At 56.6% G+C, this 20,837-nt stretch overlaps 1 protein-coding gene across 14 annotated transcripts in view; it reads right to left on the bottom strand.

The window, feature by feature from the left end:
- NRXN2 (neurexin 2) overlaps positions 1-20,837 on the bottom strand; it is a 100,099-nt gene that overhangs the window by 5,085 nt on the left and 74,177 nt on the right. For 8 of the 14 annotated variants that reach the window (XM_069470224.1, XM_069470228.1, XM_069470225.1 and 5 more), the window contains 4 exons: positions 18,164-18,335; positions 14,294-14,383; positions 10,605-10,930; positions 7,835-7,913 (listed from right to left, as the gene is read on the bottom strand). In XM_069470224.1, coding sequence (XP_069326325.1) covers positions 7,835-7,913; positions 10,605-10,930; positions 14,294-14,383; positions 18,164-18,335 — 667 coding nt within the window. Of the gene's footprint in view, positions 1-5,431; positions 5,447-5,950; positions 5,960-7,834; positions 7,914-10,604; positions 10,931-14,293; positions 14,384-18,163; positions 18,336-20,837 lie in introns of all 14 variants that reach the window. The other 6 variants (XM_069470232.1, XM_069470227.1, XM_069470235.1 and 3 more) reach the window with 4 other exon arrangements.

The following is a 20,837-nucleotide window of genomic DNA, read 5'->3' as shown; positions in this document are numbered from 1 at the left end:
CCTCCCGCTGGGATCTGCGGGTACAGACTCGGGATGACTCATGGTGCCTGGGGTCCAGCTCTATGCCAAGGATGCACACTGGGATAGGGTGCTCCTAGGAGCCACCAAAGTCTGGAAAGGACCCCAGGCAGCCTTCTGCCCCTCCCCCACTCCAGGCAGCTGTAGCACTTGGAAAATCCTCACAGGTGCACACTTATCACAGACGCCACCCACCCTCCCTTCCTCTGCATCCTAAGAAAAACTGAATTTCAGTGCATATCCGTCCCACTTGCTAGAGAATTCCATTCTGACCAAGGAGACCACCAGCCATTCCTGGGCACCCCTTCCTCCCAACTCTCCTTCCTCTGGGGGCTGCTGGCCCAGCAAGCTGGGCCCTTTCTGCTGTTAGGGCACACAAGGCCCCTAATTAGAAATCTACCCAAGAACCCCATTCCCACCCAAGCAAGGTGTGCCCACCCACAAAGGGGGAGTCTAGGACCGAGGCTGAGAGGGTCCAAGACGAAGCAATTAGCTAGCTTAGGCCCCATCCACCAGTGCTGGAGCCCTGGCTGGGCTGTGAGGGGCAAGACAGCCACTAGCCTACAGCACATTTCATATGGGTTAGAGAAAAGGCAGCCAATACGGACACAGCCCTGCGGTGCACACCTTGACCAACAGTACCTCTGCAAAACTGGAAAGAACCATTCTCTCCTCCCAGTGGACACAGCCCTGTCCCGGGACCCAGGACACATGGCTGGGAAGCAGAGCACTGGCCAGATTTCAGCCCCTACTCACCTGTCCGAGCAGAGAACCACCTGTGCCACTGTGTGTGGTGGCCTGAAGGATGGTGGCCCTCCCTACCCTGAAACCCCAGCACCATAGGGCAGAGGCCAGGGTAGTTTCAAGGTCAGAGAAAGGGAGGTGCACTGTGGTGTGTGCACACAGGCACACACACCCTGAGGGGCTGTATTTCTGTGTACCTGGGCATACATCCCTAAGCACATGTGTGCAAGTGTGTACGTGAACCTCGCTAGGTCTGAGCATACGAGTGTGCATGTCAGTGAGGGGAACCCCGGCTCTGGCATGGCCCGCTGGCCCCTGAGCCTGGGTCTGAGCTCAGCGTGCACGTGTGAATGTACCCTGAGAACACGTGACTGCACCACCGTGGGTCTGGGCACATGGGGTGCGCACCCGTGAACATGTCCTTCACCAAACTCATTTTCTCCTTCCCCTGAGCAGCCAGACTACATTCCCCAGCACCCCTTGCAGCTAGGCATGGCCATGTGACTGAGTAGCGGGCACTGCCATCCCGCCCCCAACAGCTTCTTGTGTGCCATCTTCCACACTCCTTCTTTTACAGGGGCCTTGGAAACCATGTGTTGACAACAGAGGCGCCACAGCTGGAAGGGGTGTGGGCTCCTAAAGTGCCCCTTGGAACAGAGCCACCTGCTGAGCCGGAGCACGCAGGGAGGGCACACCCAAGTGAGAAACTTCTCTTGAATTAACCACTGAGATGTGCGGCTTAGCTATTACAGAAACAAAAGTTACTTTAGCTGATACAGGCACCGGCCCCAGACATGGATGTCACAGCAACAAAAACCTCTGGCACTCATGTGACAATCCAAGGAGCCAGGTGTGGAGGCTGAGAAGACGCAGACCCATGTCATGCAGTGGCAAACCGTTTGGTTGTGACGACCTAGAGGGTGGGCGCGCACCTACTCAGGCGCCGAGGGAAAGGGCTGGGAAAGGGCCCGGTGACCATGCTGGCTTTCACTGCCTGCTTTTAGCAACATCATACAAGAAAGACACAGACTGTGGCCAGAATTGGCTGGTTTGCAGGCAGAAAGGAAGGGACTAGACAGCCCAGAAACGTGGGTCCTGCAAGAGTCAGAAGAGCCACCACTTCCAAACCCTAAACAGTAAGGAGGAAAAACTGAAAAAGGGTTTGAGGCCCAGCAAAGCTTCTCATAAGGGCACTCAGCCTTGCTCAAGGATCAAGCTTAGGGTGTGGCCTCCCCACCTATTGTTTCAAAGTCCTCAAGACAGTCATCACTGCACGAAGACGAAGAGGCACAGGGGGAGCAACAAGGAAATAAACGGGCCTTGAGAGCTGTGCCTAGGAAAGAACTCTGGGTGGGGCTACTTTGGCTGTAAAACCTCCTTTGGGACCCCAAATATACCATGAGTAGCGGTGGGCTGCAACGCGACAGCACCCCTAAGGAGGCCCACTTCGGAGATGGCCATGGAGGAGGAGGATTGGGGAGAACACCCCAGAGACAGGGCCAGGGGCCCCAGCCAGGAGAGGGAGTTTCCAGAGAGCAGAGGGGTTTAATGAGGAAGCCAGCCCACCGCAGGGGCAGAGCCTCCATGCTGGCAGCATTGGCGGCCTGTGCGCATCTAGGCCACTGGGTGTCTTCCATCTTTCCCTTCTTTGAACGGGAGGCCGAGTCGGGGTCGTTGTCTCCCCGCCACTGTATTCTGGGTGTGTGCTGGGCAGTGGGGGCAGTGAGATAAATCATCTTTGCAGTTCACTGGTCTCCACACCACACCCAGGTCCCCAGACCAGAGGAGCCAGGTCTGGATGGGATGGAGTGGGCTGCCACCTCCCAGACACCCTCAGCTTTGAGATGAATGCCCTAACGGGGTGGGAATTTGGGTTGTCTCCCTTGGGGAGGGGTGGGTATGTTCTAGGGGTGGGAGGAAAAGTGAAATGGATTCTTGATGACCCGAAGGCCAGACTGGCAAATAATTCGCTAACTGGTCCCCAAATCTGTTTCTGTTTCCTTCTGGGGACACAGCAAGGCCGTCCCTCCCAGCGTTCCTTGAAGCTAGGTTGGGCCCCATGATTGAGCTCCAGGCGACAGATGTGAGCAGGAACAATGGGCACCTCTCCCACGCCTGGCCGGTAAAAACCTCCCCTTCATGAATCCATGCTGGGTCCCCTTCCGCCGCAACTTGGGATGTCACCTGAGTCACTGTTGCCCACCGATCAGGAACCCTTATTTATAACTTAGGTGAATGAGAAATGTATTTGTGTGTGTTAAACCATGGATGTGTGGGTTTGTCTACTACAGTAACTAGTGTTACCTGAGACCCTCTGGGAATCTGAACACATTTGTGCTTCTGTGGGTCTGAGCAAATTCTGTCTGTGGAATTAAGTCCAAGTGTCCCTCTGAGGGTCTCATTCATGTGTGCATGGGGCGATGCCTCAGTAGGGGTGTGTACCTGGGGTGAGAGCAAGAGGCTGCTTCTGTGGGTCTGAGCACACATGGGCATGGGTGAATCTGAGTACATATGTGTGTACGTGTGGGTCTGAACAGCTGTGTGTACTCAGCTGAGTGTGAACATACAGGCATGCCTTGTACTGGGTCTGAACATGTGTGCATGCCCCATGGGTCTGAGGATATCTGTGTACCCTTCTATGTGCCACTACCTGGGTACCTTGCTGCATGGGGACCTTGGAGCACAGAAGTGCACCCATACTGTGAGCACCTGTGTGAGCCAATGTAGGCCTAAGCGTGTGTGTGTGTGTGTGTGTGTGTACACGCACCTCTATGGGGGCCTGAGCATATGTACCTGCGCTTCTGTGGGTCTGTGTGTACATATGTATTCTGTGAGTCTGAACCAATATGTACGTCTCAGCAGGCAAGCATGCGTGTGTGTACACCACTGTGGGACTGAGTTCATGTGTGCATGCCTGCAGGAGTCTGAGCACATGTGTGTGTCTGAGCACATGAGTATGCGTGAAAGTATGAGCCTCTGCAGGTATGAGCTCAGTGGGCCTCTCAGGAGCTGACCCCTCAGGTCTGTGAGGCTGAACAAACTGTGCATGTGTGTGGACCCCTGGGGCTGAGCACACACAGCCTCCCTGGAATGTGCACACCTGAACCTTTGTGAGTCTTAGTGCATATATCCACCTTTGTATGTGTGTGGGCATGCCAGTGTGGGATTGAATACACACGTTGGTGCATGAGTACATCCCTTTAAAGATGTACATGTGCACCTTGGTGAGTATGCTTGGGTAGAGCTGTAACACACATGCGCCTCTGTGAGTCCGGGCATGGATCTGCACTTCGGTGAATACCTGTGTGTATGTGCACCCATGCACTTCAGTGGGTCAGAACACATTGTGTACATGCCTGATCTGAACATGCATACAGGTCTCTATGGTTCTAAAACACGTGTCTTTAAATCTCAACACAGGTGTGGGATTCTGTGGTCTGAGCACTTGTGTGAATGTACATTACACGGGGAGATCTGTACATTCATGTGTGTGCCTCTGTGAACTGAGCATGGATGTGTAATTCTTTGAGCCCAAAGACGTGTCACAAGGCATGTGCCTCCCTGGGTCTGAGCACATATGTGCACACAATCAGGTCTGAACATACACCCGTGCATTCCAAGTGTCTGCAATATGCAAGTGTGGCTATGTGACTGAGCATGTGTTGTGACTCTGAACATGTGGCATGTATGTCAATAGCTGTGAGTGTGTGAGTGCCTCCATGGGTTTGAGCATGCGTGCGTGCATATCTCTGAGAGCACATGCAAGGACCTTGATAATCTGAGACACAGTGGTTGAGTGTGTGCACGTCTTTGTGTGACTGAGCACTCTTCTAAGTGTAAACCTCTGGGAGCTGAGCAGGTGTACACCTGTGAGTCTGAGCACCTCTGTGGGTATTTTTGGAGCTCTAAGCACACACATGCAAGACTCAGTGTCTCTGAGTACACATGTGTGCCTTTGTGAGACTGTGCATGTGTACATGTGTTGGGTCTCAAGAGGTATGTATCTGTGTGTATGGACTTTGGGGGGTATGAGCACACACGTGCTTCTTGAGGTCTAAGCATGTGTGTGCCTCTGTTGGTCTGGGCATGAATGGTGTGTGCTCTTCTAGGTTTTAACGTATGTGTGCAAGTGGAAGTGGGCCCACGTGAGCTTGCCGGTGGGTCCGTCGATGTGTGTGCAGGGATGTATGTATGCATGCCTCTGGTCAAAGCACATGCATGTGTATACAGACGTGTGCCTCTGTGGTCTGAGCCTGTGTGTAATCTTCCTATGTGTCTCAGGGTGTACAAAGTCAGATCCCCACAGGGGCCAGGCCCAGAACACAGTGTGTGGGTCAGGCCAGATGAGACAACAAGGGGTGGTGGGTCACATTAGCAGCTGTACGGTGCCTGCCCCTAAAGGCGGCCCCGCTCTAAAAGAACTTAAACAATATTCTTTGGCTGGGTTGCCAACCTCAGGTAAAATGACTGTGTAGATGATGGTCTGACCGAGCAAGGGAGGAGGTGTGGGGCCTGGGGTCGGTGGGGAAGCCCAGTTAGCGGATGGGTGGAAAGGTCGGCAGGGATGATCCCAGACCCCACACCTGGACCCAGGGACAAGGATCAATCTGGAAGGGGGGAGGGGTGCAAACACCTGTGGGGTCAGGCCTTGGACAGCCACTGCCTCCACCCAGGCTGCCCCCACCTCTAACACTGACCTTGTAGCCAAGGGATGCCCGGCCCTCTGCTAGAGAGAAGCCTCATCACATGGGGGCCCATGAGAGGCTCTGGCTAGAGAGCCTCTGGGGGGCATGGCTTGGGGGACATGGCCTGGGGGACCCTGGAGTCATCTTGGTCCTTGCCTGGCCTCTCATTGGGATGAAAAGGATCCAGTGATAAGCCTTTCAGAGTGATGGGAGTGTAGACGTGTAAACATGTGCAACACAGGCCTGGGGAAGAGCCTGTGGCTTCCGGCGGTTTCCTCTGGGGGCTCCAGTGTGCACTCTGCCCTCCCTCCTAGCCTTATTTTTAAAGCTGGGTCCTGGGCAGGCCGCCAGTCCCTCCCTATTCCTGGCTTCTAGTTCTCCTACACCCTCCATCCGCTCCTCACATACTTGGCTTTTTTCCCAGGAGGATGGCCCAGCAGTTGGTGACCTCACAGAGCCCTGACTGGGGAGCAGCTGATCTGCTGGCTCCAGCTTCTCCTGACCCCCCCGCCCTAATGCAGCCAAAAAGAGCTGAGACCACCAGGGCACACACTTGGCGTCACACCGAAGCCCCTGACGAGACTCCAAGCCAGGGCTGGGAGGGAGGTTGGAACCCGGTGGACAGAATGTGGCCCTGATGGGGTCCAGTGTGCATTGCATGTTCTGTGTGGTGACCTTCTAGCCCCAGATGCCCCTCTGCAGGGTCCAGGGAAAACAGAGACTCCTGTCACCTGGGAGTTCCTGTCCCAGAGCATGTGAACATGGGCACATGTGTGCAGACACATGTGATGGGGCCACACAGCATCTTTTTCTCATGACCCACACAGACCTTTGTCCCCAGAGCCCCATCCAGGGTTCTCAGGGGGCCATCCACCACAGCCACTTCCGCAGGCCTGGGCTAGCAGAGCAGTGCCTGTCAGCCACAGGAGCCCTCAGTAAGTACCTAGAGCTTAGAGGGGTGAAGCAGGCCTGGGGGGTGCGGATGCCCAGAACCTCCCAAAACAAGGGAGGGGTCGGAGTGTACATCCCTGAGCTGAGATTGCCCACCAAGATGGAAGGACAGCCCCAGCAGAGGAGCCTCTCAGAGCAGAGGACATGTGTCCCAGAAATCCCTCTGTCCTTTATCCTTGAAGCTGAGCCTCTGCCCCAAGGCTCATGGTCCATGGTTAGGTCCTGCTCCCTTCTTGTTCTACCCACACTCCTTGCAAGGTCATGGCCCACCCACCTCAGCTCGAATGCCTCTTCTGGAGCTCAGAGGCCCCCAGGCCACAGGATGTACCCAGGGCCCACTGCCCACCTCCTGACCACATGCCCTCCCCCAGCCCTGCAGGTACCGCCTCAACCTCCAACCTCTGCTACCAACAGCCCAGGCACCACCCATTGCAAGGTAACGAGAAGTGTCCGGGAGCCCAGGCGAGACCTGTGGGCGGCCCTGCACTCCCACGAGTGAACTCGTCTGGCCGCCACCAAGGCCTGTGCTTCCCCACTGGGAAATCTGGTCACATCCAGTCCTTTCTCAGTTCAGCCGCCAGCCTCAAGTGCTTCACCCTCCCCAGCTGCTCTCGGCCACCCCCAACCTGTTCAGATGAGCAGCCCTGGCACCCGCTGCTCCACTCCACACCCTGTGTTTCTCAGGCAGCACTCAGGGCACCCCTACTTTGCTGACTCCAGCTGGAAGCATCAAGCAGGGGCCTGCAAGGCCCCCCCAGCCCCGCTGTCCTCCTACAGCAGGCCCCCACTAGAACCTGGGCCAGACCTCAGGCCCCCATGTTCCCAGGGGACCACAAGTCTGGCCTAGGGGCACCTCCCACCCAGCACACTGCCCGGCACAGAGCAGTAGCTGTGCTGTAACTGTCCTGCCTTGGCAGTCCTGGCGGCATCCACCCTGGGAACTCTGCAGACCAGTATACTGGACACTTCCCTGAGACTGGGGATAAGGAGGGTCCAGGATCCAGTAGAGGCCTCCTCTCTGGTGACCAACAGAGCACCAGGCCCCAGAGCAGATGGGAGTTGCAGTTCTGGACCCAAGAGCTGATGGGAGTTTTAGGCCTGCATTGTCCACCCACCCCCACCCCAAGGACTCATGGGAGCTGCGGTTACTCATCTTTCTAAGGAAAAGTCTCCCTCTTTCCCTCCCAGCATCCCTTGGCTATCAACCCAGGACCCCAGGCTAAGGACCTCACTACCTCTGAGGGGTGGGGAACAAAGAAGGCACCTTGCCAGAGGGCATTTGAGGGACCTGGGGGATGTTAGGAAGGGGACCGATCAAGGAAAGCTAAGGCCTGGCAGCAGGCTCTGGGGCTTGGGCCAGGTGGCAGGGACAGTCGCCCCCCTCCCAGCAGCGTCACGGAGGGCCCCGGGGCAGGGGAGGGGGGAAAGGCACTCACCAGTACTGGGCTCACACTCCTCCAGGTCCTCATCGTCACTCGGACACTCGGCCGAGGCCACCAGGAGGTCGTCTGTGTTCTGGGGCGAGAGGAGGGGTGGGGAAAGAGGAGTCCAGAGAGGTCAGCAGACCCCACAGCTGCCTCCTGAGGCACCGCAATGGTCCAGGGAACAGAGCCCTGGGCTGAGACCGACAACAGGGTCCAAGTCCCAGCTCTGCCCTCATTTGCTGGGTGACCTTGGGCCTCCATTTCCTCCTGTGCAAAGGAAACTTAACAGCGCCAGCCCTGCAGCTGCCCCGGCTTCCGAGGATCAATGAAACAGCACAGGTTGTGCTTTTTACTTCTGGGAAGTGAGGAGACCAGACACCAGACCTCGGTCTGCAGGGCCAGAGCAAGGGGGCCCAGGATGCCCCAGGCTGGGGCGTAGGAAGGCCAGCACTGGCAGGGCAGAGTGGGGACAGGCCTGGAGGGATTTCCTGGCCCCAGCTTCACCACCCCATCACCCCTCATCTCTCTCCCACCCCCTTTCCTGGAGCCTGAGAGAAGGGAACGGGCTGCACACAATAATTAGGGCTATGGTTGCCATGACAACAGGAGTCGACTTTGTCAGCATTTTCTCTCCTCCTGATTGCAAAGAAAGAGAATCCCCAGGATGAGTGAGCGTAAGGGGGGGGTGGGGCACTTGGGCGGTGTTAGGGAAGAGACCCCCGGATGGAAGCAAAAGTCCAGGCAGCCGGGCGAGGTGGCTCACGCCTGTAATCCTAGCACTCTGGGAGGCCAAAGCAGGTGGATCATTTGAACTCAGGAGTTCAAGACCAGCCTGAGCAAGAGCAAGACCTCGTCTCTACCAAAAAAATAGAAAGAAATGATCTGGACAACTAAAAATATATACAGAAAAAAAAAATTAGCCGGGCATGGTGGCGCATGCTTGTAGTCCCAGCTACTCAGGAGGCTGAGGCAGGAGGATTGCTTGAACCTAGAAGTTTGAGGTTGCTGTGAGCTAGGCTGATGCCACGGCACTCTAGCCTGGCCAACAGAGTGAGACTCTGTCTCAAAAAAAAAAAAAAAAAAGTCCAGGCAGGAAGGGAGTCCGAGGGACTGCAGGTGGGGAAGAGAGGACCAGGCTGAAGGCCAAGGACAGGAAGGGTCAAAGGGTCATATCCTGCCTCCTCCCCAGCCCTTCATCTTCACACACTGCAGCCCTCACCCATAGGCAAGGTAGAGCTGGGAGGACCCACCTTCCCTTCTGCATTCTTGCCCCCTCGCCACCAGCCTCCATCTTGGGTGCATCCTCATCACAGCTGTGACTGCTGGGCCCACCCCGCTCTTCCAGCTGGTGGTCCACCTGAGGCCAGATAGCCCTTCCTTCCCTGTGATCTGGAGGGCACTGGGCATGGTGGTGCCCAGCCTGGGGTGGAGCCCAGGCCTTTCTCCCTGCTCCCTAGGGGCAAAGCCTTTGGATCCCCTCAGTTCCCTGGCAGAGAGGAAAGGGGTACAGGCTTGTCTCTCCCAGATGACCCTGGCTCCCTGCAGCACAGACTGGCAGGGAGGAGGGGCCTGGGGTCTCGTGAAGCCCACCCTTCAGTTAGTGGGCAAAGCTGATGGACTGGTGGTAGAGATAGGGCACGTCCTCACGGCCATCTCTAGGTCCCTCCCTCCCCCTGGGAGCATAGGCAGTGAGATGGGGGGTGGGGAAGGAAGCAGCACTGGTGGCAGGTGGCTGAGCAAGGCCCACGTGCCAGGTGTGAGCCCTCCCAGGCCAACAACCAGAGCAGGCACTGGTGCCAACAACCAACCAGAAAGCTCAGCCCAGCCCCTGATGGCCTTAGGAAGTCACACATGCTCAACTGGCTTTGGCCACCAGGGAAGCCAGGCCCATCCTGCCCCGGCAGAGCTGCATTTCCCGAGTGCAGCCCCTCATGTCCTCCTCCATCCCTTCAGCTTGACCTGGCCCAGGAAGCACCTGAGCAGGGGCCAGTCCTGGGGCAGCGTAAAGCACAGGGGACTGTCTGCACCGACAGCCCCCAGACCCACAGACACGCAGGACACCGGGGCCCACTGTGCAGTGGCACCTGCTCAATGTCACAGGGGGAGGACTGGTGAAGGCAATGGACTTGCAGCCAGGGCCTTTCCCACTGCAGTCTGTGCTGCAGGGAGCCAGGGTCATCCCCGAGAGACAAGCCTGTACCCCTTTTCTCTCTGCCAAAGAACTGAGGGGATCCGAAGGCTTTGCCCCCAGGGCACAGCGAGGCCAGGGAGAAAGCAACAAGGAGAGGCTGCTCCTGGCCCCCTCCAGCCTCTGGCCGGGTGACTGCATCCAGCCCCTCCAGTGCTGTCACCTCTGCCCAGAACAGGGCCATCCTGGTACCATCCATCTCCCACCCGCTGCCCACACAGCACTAGGCATGGCCTTTACTCGGGGACAGAAAGGGCCATTCCACCCTTGCCCCCAGCCCAGACTCCCATCTCGTAGGTGGCGCGGTCTTCCCTGGTGTAGCTGGGGTACCAAATTTCCCCTCAACTCTGAGAATGGTTCCTCTAGAAAGAGTGACCACTCCCACATCCATAATCTCCCTTGTCACCAGGGTGAAGGCCACTTCCTGAAAGGTGACCTTGCCCATTGCCATGACAAAAACAGCAGGGACAGCATCCTTCTGGATCCCACCAGACCCCTCAGACCCTCATGGGGGCACCACAATCGCAATGCAGACATCAGCCTTATCCCCCACCTGAAGCCCCGCCCTTGTCCCCCAGCCGGAGGGGGCCTCACCTGAGTGGTGCTGTCCCTCAGCGTGGGGGAGCGGCCCCGGCGCGTGGTGGTCGTGGCCATGGTGGTGGTGGTTTCCATGATGGTGGTGGCCATGTCAGCCAGCAGGGTGGTGGCCGTGGTCTCTGCACTGAGCAGCACGGACGGCCCCTCCCCCACCAGGCGCAGGTGGCCCTCGGTCCGCACATTGGGGTCGCTCTCGGCGGCCAGCGCCAGCACCTTGAGCCCATTGTAGTAGAGGCCGGACACCTGGCCCTGGAAGGGGCGGCCCTGATCCCGGCCCCCGATCTTGATGGCAGCCTGGCTGTTGAAGATGGTCAACTGGCGGCCTGGGGGGAGGGGAAGGCGGGGTGACAGACAGAGGAGGGGCAGGCAGTGGGGGGGACCAGGAAGGGATGGGGAGAATGGACAGAAGCCAAGGGGAGGAAAGAGGAACGGAGGAGGAAGCCAGCAAGTGGGGGGTGGAATGAGGAAGGGGCAGACAACCAAAGGGAAAGTCCTCGTCAGCCACAGCCCCTAGTGCAGCAAGGTGGGGCCCCCAGAAGGGGAGGGTGCCCAGGGCACACATGGGCAGGGGAAAGGGAGCCCAGCCCCCCTTCCCACCATGCACATGCCTCCTCCACCTTCCCCATCCCCTCTCCTCTCCTGCTCCAGGGTCATCGCCCCTCTTCTTCCTCTTCCCTTAATTCGGCCCCCGTCTTCTTCCTCTGCTGCCCAAACATCCCACCCCAGTGTCCAGCCGGAGCCATAGAGCCAAGGAGCCCTGGGAAGCGGCAGATAGAGGAGACAAAGAGGCAGAGACAGAGGAGGCGGCTGCCGGGCCAAGGTGGAGTCAGTGCGTGTGAAAGCAGAGGAGGAGGTGAGACTGAGGGCACTCGTGTGACAGTGTGACTGTGTGGGAGCAGCACTGCTCCAGGCTGGCCTCCCGCCCATGACAGGCCCCTCGACCCCTGGTCAGGCTCCCCTCTCTCCTCCTCCCCTGCCAAGGCCCAGCCACTGCCCAGGGACCAGGCCCTAGAAAAGAGCCCGTCCTCCCCGCCTGGACGTGCAAGCACAGAAATGGCAAATGTTAAAGGGACCTTGCTTTGCTCGCTGACAGCCAAAAAACCCGCTCCAGCTCCAAACTCGCTCCGCACTTGGCAGTATTACACCTCAGAATTCCCACCTGGGTGGGGTTTGTCTGTTCCGTTTGTTTTTAGTGGATCTGGGGGTCAGTTTAACCCTCTGAGTTTGTTGTTTTGGTTTGGTTTTTAGAAAAGATATTTATTATGTTTAAGTTTAGATTTAACTTTGGTTTGGTGCCGCTTATTTTGAGGGGAGAGGGGTTGGGCAGAGGGCCTACTACATTGCCCTCGTCTCCCCGGACCTTCAGCTCTGGCGCTGGGGGGTTTAGACCTGGCTTAGCCCTTGTTAGCCTCTGGTTAGTGCCTCGTTAAAGATCTGGTTTAGAGTTAGGTGCCTGGAAGCCCTGCCCCCAAACCTGGGCTGAGGACAGTCCAACTTGTGAAGCCCACTCTTTGGAAACACAGGTTCTCTGGGACACCCACCCAGCTGTCCGGACTCTGACCAATGACGGGCCACTGGTGTGTCTCCTCAGACCCCGGCTCAGCCTCTCCTCCTCCTCCAGTGCCCTCTCACTGCCTCCCCAGGACAGGACAGCCCCTGGACCAGTGTCACAACCTTCCATGGGAGAGCCGGCACCCAGGAGGTAAAGGACTAGTGGCGGCAGCTCTGGGCTAGGCCACGGGTCCTCTGCATCCCACTTTGTTCCCAGACTAAGAATTCTGAGGAAAACGAAAGGGAGAAGGGTCACAGTGGTGAAATGAGTTTGGGAAGCAAACGTTTCACAACTGAACAGGTTGTTTCTTAAAGGACTTCTTGGAGCTTCTTTTAAACTACTGTATGTATGCATTTCCAAGAGGAAGAAACAGGATTCAGCACTTCCCAAAGTCATTTTACCACAAACCTCTTCACTGTCAAGCATCTCATGATACTGTTCCATAGGACATGTTTTGGAACTAGAAAATGGATTCATCCAATAAATATTTATTGAGCACCTACCATATGCCAGGCACTGACAATAAAATGTTCCCTCCAAGAAGCCCCAGGCCTTGCTCTCAAACACTTCTCTGCTCTTTATTCCATCTCATCCTCATAACATGGCTATGAGTGGGCTGAGCGAGGACCCCTGTGCCCGCCCGGCTCACTGAGGACAGAGCTGAGACCCAGGAAGAGGAAGCACTTGGCCAAGGCCACACAAAAAGCAAGTTCCTCCTTCCACACTTTGGGAACTGCAGATCTAGCCCAATCTGTCATTTTCTAGAAGAGGAAATTCAGGCCTACAGAGAAAGGGAAGGAAAACCTGAGCTCTTTCCTCACCTGTCACAGCTCCCCTGCCTCCCAGCAGGGCCTGTCTAGTTCTCCCTACCCTTGGGGTCACAAGTTGTCCCAGCCTCAGCCCAGGCTGCTCCCTTGGCCTCTCTGATTCCAGGAGAGGGAGGTGGGTAATGGAGAGGAAGCCACAGTGTTAGCAAACACAGTCCCTGTGGCCCCTGCCCCTGGCCCCACCCACCATGAACTCCTCAAAGGGTTAAAGTTCGCCCCGCTGGAGAGAGCAGCCCAGTGTGGCTGGGGGCTGTAGGTTTTAGCGATGTCTGTTACAGTCCCTTTAACTTTTTGTCCTGTTATGGATTTATCACATCTGGTTATCAGCATGTTTAGGCCCCGCTAGTGTGGGGGGCTGGAAGTTACATTTGGGGGTTTTAGTTGGGGAAGGCCCCAGTGGACATTTAAAAGCACAGTTATCAGCTGGTTAAGTGGAGGTTTAACAGTTCTACTTCCCCCCTAGAGTTTAGCCTTAGAGGTACAGAGCTCGCCCCCCCCCCCCAAGGGAATGGGATGGCTTTGCCCTTGGCCCCCAATTTCCCTTAGTGACAAGGAGCCTTCTCCTTCTCCTCTCCCTCCCAGTAACACCTTGCCACATGCAGGCCTCACAGGGAGTCTACCCCATCCCCCTCCTCTGCCAGGCAGGCATAGAAATCCCTGTGGGCCCACCACCTCCTCCCCTGTCTCTCTCAGTCTCTCCTCAACCTCCACTGCTTCTAGGAGCCTTCTGGACTAAGGTGGGCCTGTTCCAGATATAGTGGCCCCACAGGCACTCTCTTTGGGGGTCTTTCCAATAGGATCTGAGGCCCCCACTCTTCCCCTCTCTCCTCACATGACCCTGGGGAAGCCTTCCTAACCCTCCTTTGGATCCTTAGATCAGCCCTTCCTGCTTCCCAAAGGCCTGTGGCCCTCAGCTGGCCCTTTACAAAATCTCTGAGATGAGCCTCAGGCAAAAAGAACCTACCCACCAACCTGCCCTCCCAGCCTGCTGGTGGTGTACAGCCTGGCACACACTGGGGAGCTGCCGTGCTCAGAGATCTTGTGGGTTACCCTAGTTCAATCCCAGGTTTAGAAAGAGAAGAAGAACTCTCCCTCTTCTAAAAAATCCCCACTGCTGCCCCCAAACCACTACTCTGAAATGCACAGACCCTTGACTACAAAGGGGAAAGGAGCATCCTGGCTGGACAATCATCCCTTCACTGAGGGGTGGGCGCCTGCAAAGGCACGGAGGGGGAAGAGAGAGCTCTGCACCTTTAAGATAGTATTTTTAAAGTTAATTAATTAATTAATTAATTCTGGTTAATTACCTTTGTCGAGCAGCCACTCATCTACTACTCGACCAAGCCGGTAGGGGATTCTCTGTCTAGCAATCGCCAGGCGCTCGTTATCAAAGTTTCCTTGGAAAAGTTTAGAAAGACAGTAGGTTTCTCAGGCGGCGAAGTCCAAAGGAGTTAGAAAAGTAATTATGCATTTCTCAGGAGACTCAGAGTAAGCAGCAACATCCAACGGCAAGAGGGGAAGGTAGGAAAAGAAATGCCGGGTCCCTCCTCTCCCTGGGCCCCCTCCCTAGGCTCCCACCCAGAGCCAGCCCCACCCTGGGGCAGGAGCAACCCAAAGCAAAAGAGAGGAAAGAGAAGAAAAAGAAAGGGACACAAAAGAAAAGGCAGCTGGAAGGTCAAAGGTCAGAGGTTAAACAAGTTTCTCTGTGGTCAAGCTATTGACCTCCTTCCTTCCCCATCCCAAAGTGGGGGCGGGTGGGGGAGGGGCATTTAGCAGGTTTAAGTTGGGGGTGGGAGGCATCAGTGGCCCAGCTGGTTGCTGCGTTTAGAGGACGTTTAGAAGTGGGAGGGATGGGTTAAGCAGGGTTTATGCGGCATTTAGGGGGGTCACCCGGCAAGGCACACGCAGTGAACAGTGAGATTTAAACCACTTCTCCAGCCACCTCAACTCCCTTTGCCTTCATGCTCCACTCCCAGCTTCCCCTTGGTCCCTACCTCACACCATGACTCCACCACCACCTTCCACCTTAACCCCCTCACTGCACTCCCTGCAAGGCACTTCAGGCCTCCTCACCTTGGTCACCACTCCCTCTCTACCTGGCAGCCACTATCAGTGACATCATGTGCAGTGACCAGTGTGGGAGCTGGACCATCTCCCAACACCACCCACTTCTCTCCCATGGCCGTCTCAGAGGCCTTTTTCCTCCCCTGCAGGCACCCCTAGCCCTCCTCTGCTTCCTCCTCTGCCTTGGCCTTCACCTTGACCCCTCTCTGCTCAGAGACCAGTTTCTTCTCCTTGTTGCCCTGCACCCAGACCCAGCTCCCAACTCATCTCGCTCATCTTGCTCCCCTGCCAGCCCGGCAGCCTTTCTCCCTCATGCTCCTCCCCACAACTCTATCCCCCTCCATCCTCAGCTGTCCATCTGGACACCCACCTGTTCCTCTCTCCGCTCACCAATCTCCAGCCCCTGGAGACGGGGAGGGAGAACACGTGAGAGTGTGTGTGCGCGCTTGTGCCTGGGAGTATCTGTGTGCTCCTCTGTGGGCTGAGGGTGATCCCAATCCACACTAGTGGAAAGGGAAATGACTTCCTTGGAGAATCTGGCCATTCACATACTGTTCAGCTCACACCTGTGGGGCCAAGAGGCTTTCCCTCCCATCTCCCACTGCACAGCTGTGCTCACCTGCCCAGAGAAATGCAGGTCTGGGCCTACCTGTGCACACCTCCCATGAAGGTGCACACCATGTGTTCATGTGTGCATGGATAGTGCCTCCTTATCTGCTTACAGATATATAATCTATAATCTCCTTATAGATTCAGGACACTCGTGTTTAGGTTGAAAACAGATCATTCAATCACGCATGTGCATGCTCATGTATGTGTGTCCTGACAGGAGGAGACGAATGTATATCTGCCCCATTGGAGGGAGGCTGAGTATATAAAAATAACAAAAGACCTATTTATCGAGCACCTCTGTTCTAGCGCTTTCCTTAGATTATCTCATGGAATTCGCACAGTATTGCTATGAGGTAGGTGTCATTACCACCTTTCAGAGGTGGAAACTGAGATTCAGAGAGGCTGGATGACTCGTCCAAGGTCAGACAGCTTGCCAATAGGAGATCCAAGACTAAAACCCAGGTCCTGCTGACCCGAATCCACGGGCTGTGTCTCTGCACCCTAAGAATCAGACTGTCTTCACTCTCTGGGCCCCACAAACTGCTGAGCTGACCTGCTGGTGCTGCTCAGGATCGGCCCTCAAGTGCACACAGGCAACCACCAGGCCCTCAGGTTACTCTGCTGTGCAGGTAAGGGGCACCCAGCAGCCTTTTCCCCCGCCAGCCAGGGGTCCCTGAGCAGGAGGGAGGAGGTATAACTCCTTCAACCTGGCCTCTAGCCTGCTGGGCTCCAAGGGGAGAAGCTCTAGACCCTGTCCTGGCTTGACAGGGTAAAGGCCTTCATGACCCCCAATCCCAGCCCTGTCCTACATAGACTGATGTCATCATGGCTACAAAGGTTACCCTAGTGTGTATGCATCTGATAAGAGAGAGAAGTTTGATGCCCATAGAGCAATCATGCCTACACAGCCTGAGCTGTCAGTATCTGCTTGGGGTGAGGGTTGAGTAGGGGACTTAGTATAGGGGAGTTGGTGTGCCCAGGGGCCCTGGCATAGGCCGGCATCCCTCTGCAGAGCTGTTTTCTCATGTGTCTGTCTGACCATATGAATGTCTACAGTAGTCTGTATATCTGGGATTGGCTGTATGTACGTCAGCCTCTGTATTTATTAGGGGGATTCCCAAAAATGTTTGGGTGCAAGCCTGCATGACTGGGAGTCGTAAGCCTGTACTGGCATCTTTACTCGAGCATAGGTGAGCCCACGAGGGTTTGCACACTGCCCTTCAGCCCACCCCCTTTGCAATCTGCATGGGGCAGCTTCTCTGCCTCTACCTGGCTGCCTCTCTGCCTAGGAGAGAAAGGGAGGTCACAGATGTTCACTCTGCTTCTCCGTCAGGCCCTGTGTATGACTGCAGTGTCGCTCAGTCTGTATCTCGGCATCTCTGGGTTTCTGCAGTTCTCCCTGCAGTGCTTCTATTTCCTTCCCTCGTTATCTCCTGCAGTGGGCTCTCCCCCACGCTCTCCCAAGGCCCTGTCCACCTCTCCCCTCCCTGGCTGGGTCTGTATGGCGCCATCTCGATATATCTCTCTCATCTCTCCTCTATCTTTGCATGTCTCAGTACCGTTTCCATATCTCTCCAACTCGGCTCCTCTGGTTTCCTCTCACTCTGAGGCTCTGTCTCTGCCTCCTCATTTCTTTCATGTCCTCAGCCCCATCCCTCCCCTGTGCTCCTCAGACCTTGGTTTGCCCTTGGCCACCATAGCTGTCACCCTTTGAACTGGGTCTGTTTGCATTTCTGAGGCTCCCTGCAAGCAGGGGCCAGGTCCTGCTCACCTCTGTGTCCACAGGGTCTAGAACAGGCCCTGATACCTAGCAGGTTATCAATGAAGGTTGATGAATGCACTTGATCCTATTTTTCATTCTTGTCACTTGTCTCCTTGTCTCTCCCTCCCTTTCACTGTGTCCCTTACTCCCTAAGACACTGGGGTTCCTTTTCTCTGGGCCTCAGAGCTACTTCTCTTCCTTAACTAGATCTTCTAACATGGATCCTTGACTTGCTGTTTTTAAAGACCTTGGTTCTTTCCTTTGTTCTGTCCTTGGGAACAGCCCTGCCTCCTTGCCACGGTACGTTTTATGTTACTTCTGGATCTCCTCTCCTAGGTTTCCGCATCTGCCTCCCCATTTCTGCCTGTCCTTCATTTTTAAACTGATCCCTTCCTCAATCGCATCAGTCTCTCCCTACCTCTACCCTCCCTCCTCTTCTACCCCCCCCCCCTCAACTGTACCCTGGCCTTGCAGCCTTCCCCTCTATGCCTGACATCCTCCCGCTAGCTGGCGCACTCCTACCACCACACTCTCGCCCTGCCCCGCAAATCCCAACTTCCTTAGCCACGCCCCCACCCTGGCCCCGCCCCGGCAAGCCTCGCCTCCCCATAGCCCCGCCCTACCACACGCCAGAAGTTTCTCCGCTTAGCTCCGCCCCTGTGGGGGCAGCGCTCCTATCAGAGGCCGCCACCTGCCCCGCCCCGCCGCCGCACCTCCTCCGCGGGCCCGCCCCGCCTACCTGCTGGGTACCGCTCGTTGACCGGCCAGCTGTCCACCTGCAGGGTGGCGTTGCCGCCGCTTCGAGTGAAGCGCACCACGTGGTATTTGCCGTCGCTTACGATGGCGTTGGGCTCGTCGATGGTAATGTCGTCCGTGCCCACGTTAAAGATCACCCCCACGGTGCCCTGCTCCTGGGGACAGGGAGGTAGAGGTCGGCGACTGGAGAGAGCAGCCATTCGGCCCTTCTAGCGGACTCTCCTGTGGGCATCAGCGGCCCGCAGCTCCGCGGCACTTTACAGCTTTACAAGGCACCTTTCCCAGGTCTCAACCGCTCAAGGAAGTGGGCAGGCTCGCTCCCTTCCCCGTATGCAGCAAGGGAGTGACCTGAAGCTCAGAGGTTGGGGAGCAGCACCTGTCTCTTGCCTTTTGGTTTGCCTTGAATAGTCACAAAGATTTATAGAATGCCTACTCTGTGCAAGGGCCACTGAGCCCAGACAGGGATATCAGACCAAGCTGGGGCCAGCCCTGGCTTGGAGGGCAGAGGCCTCACCAAGGCACAGACCAACAGAGAAGTCTAGAGAAGCCAGCCTCTGCCTGAGGAAGGTCTGACCCCTTACCCCACACCCTCTCCCCAATCGCAGCTCCAGCCTCTCCTCCCTGCATACTCAGCACTGAGCAGGCCCCTGGCCCCGGCACCAGGGCATCCGCATGCTGCTCCTGGCAGCCTCTCAGACCCAAAGTAGGTCAGGCTCTGAGTGTGGGGGCGGCCCCTCTGCAGCCATGGGGGTGGAGGACGGGGGTCTGGACTGTGTGATTGGGGGTGATGGGCATGGGAAGAGATGAGGGACAAACTATGCTAGGCTTAATAAGGAAAGGGGAGCACGGGGTATCGGGGTATGGGGTGGGGCTGGGGAAGGACAGGCAGAGAACAGACAGGGACTGAGGCCTGGAGACAGGAAACAAAGAGCCTGAACAATCTCTGGGACCCAGGCCCATGGGGGACCCTGCAGAGGCCACCCAGGATCCAGCCCTGGAAGAGTTCTGCCGGTGTTGCTGGAGTGAGAGGGAGAGCTTCGCTCAGCCCTAAAACGTGCCAGGCCCTGTGTGGGTACTGTGCACACGTGCTCTCATCGTCCCCACAGCAACCCGCTGAGGAAGCTCATAGCTTCCCTTTTTATCGAGGATGAAACTGATGCTCAGCAAGGTTAAGTAACATCTCAAAATCTCACAGCTCATGAGAGGGAATCCCCAGATTTGAACCCCAGCTGGCCTGACTCCAAAGCCTGTGCTCTGTCCCCTTGCCCACCACCCTGGCTCAAAGAGCTGGGGTGGGGGTGGGGAGTGATCTGAGAGGCTGCTGGCCGAGCTACCTTCAAGACCAAAGGCATCTAACCAAACCAGCAAAGGCCCACTGGGCACTAAGGCTGAGCCCCCATTTCATTCCCCTGCACCTCCCAGCAGCACTCCTGGACGAAGCCTCCTGAATCCACCCAGGTCTCCTGCACAGAACGCTCGCACAGGCTCCCTCAGGCCCCCTGCTCACACATAGTCACAGGGACCCAGCCCATCACAGAAATATGCTACACTCCTGGGGTCTTCCTGAAAGACTGCCCCATTCCGGCCTGGGCATGAGCAGCCATGCAGTTGCCACCTCCTGCATCTAATGGAGCTGAGAGGCTCGGTGGCACTGGGGGTGGGGGCAGGGGTGGCTTACGGGGGTTGGGGTTTGGCAGAGAGAGTTGGGGGGCAGGGTGTGCAGCTGTGGCTTACTTAGAGACTCATGTTCTATCCTTCCCACTTGTGGCATCCAGTCCTCCCCCTCCTGGAACCTGGGAAAGCCACACACACATCCACACGTGTACACCCTCACAGACACACACGCACACACACACACACATGCACACACACACACACACATGCAGTGTCTCTCCTCAGTTGCAGTAAAGCAGGGAAACTGAGGCTGGACTTGCCTAACAAAGAGTATTAGCAAACCCCACCCACCACCACCCACAGACTGACAACATCCCCAGGGAGACGGGCTGATCATCTGCTCCCCACACATGGGAAGGGAACAGCCAATCCGCCTCGTTACTATTGTTAGTAATAATATCACCCAGAATAGCATCTGCCCCTTGGAGGTTTCTCCCCACAAGGCTCAGCTTGGGCAGTGACAGTGGTCAAGGAGCACACACAGCCTTGGAGCCAAGAGAGCTGGCCTGCGGAACCGGAAGGCAGGACACCTGGGTTTCCTAGGAGGCAGCCAAGCTCAGAGCCCTGCACTCCGGGGGAGAGGCAGCTCCCCAGAGCCTCACCCAATGTGAAGTCAGTTGTCACTTCTGTTAAAGTCATTAATTCCTAATTCCCCAATTACCTCATTAGGCGGTGGTGGGGAGAACGCAGCCGCTCCTACAGCAAATAATTATGGGAGTCAAAATTAATTTGGCAAAGTGGAGCGACGCTTTATTAGAAACGTCAAATTGCTTTTCTCTTATTTTGCTGCCGCCTCCCCACTCTCTGAGAGCTGCTAATGACACTGTGGTGGGAGCTGATGTGTCACCAGGGGAAGAGGGGGCTTGGGGCTGCCCCCAAGGGCTGCAGCCCGTCTGGTGCCCAACTCTCCCCCTCAGAGCTGGCTTCTCTCGTGCCCCCCACCCTTGCCAGGCCTCCCCATCCTAGGGCCAGGCCTGCCCCTC

The sequence above is a fragment of the Eulemur rufifrons genome, chromosome 6 (genome assembly GCF_041146395.1).
Source record: "Eulemur rufifrons isolate Redbay chromosome 6, OSU_ERuf_1, whole genome shotgun sequence".
Taxonomy (NCBI): Eukaryota; Metazoa; Chordata; class Mammalia; order Primates; family Lemuridae; genus Eulemur; species Eulemur rufifrons.
This window is presented reverse-complemented; position numbering and strand designations above follow the sequence as displayed.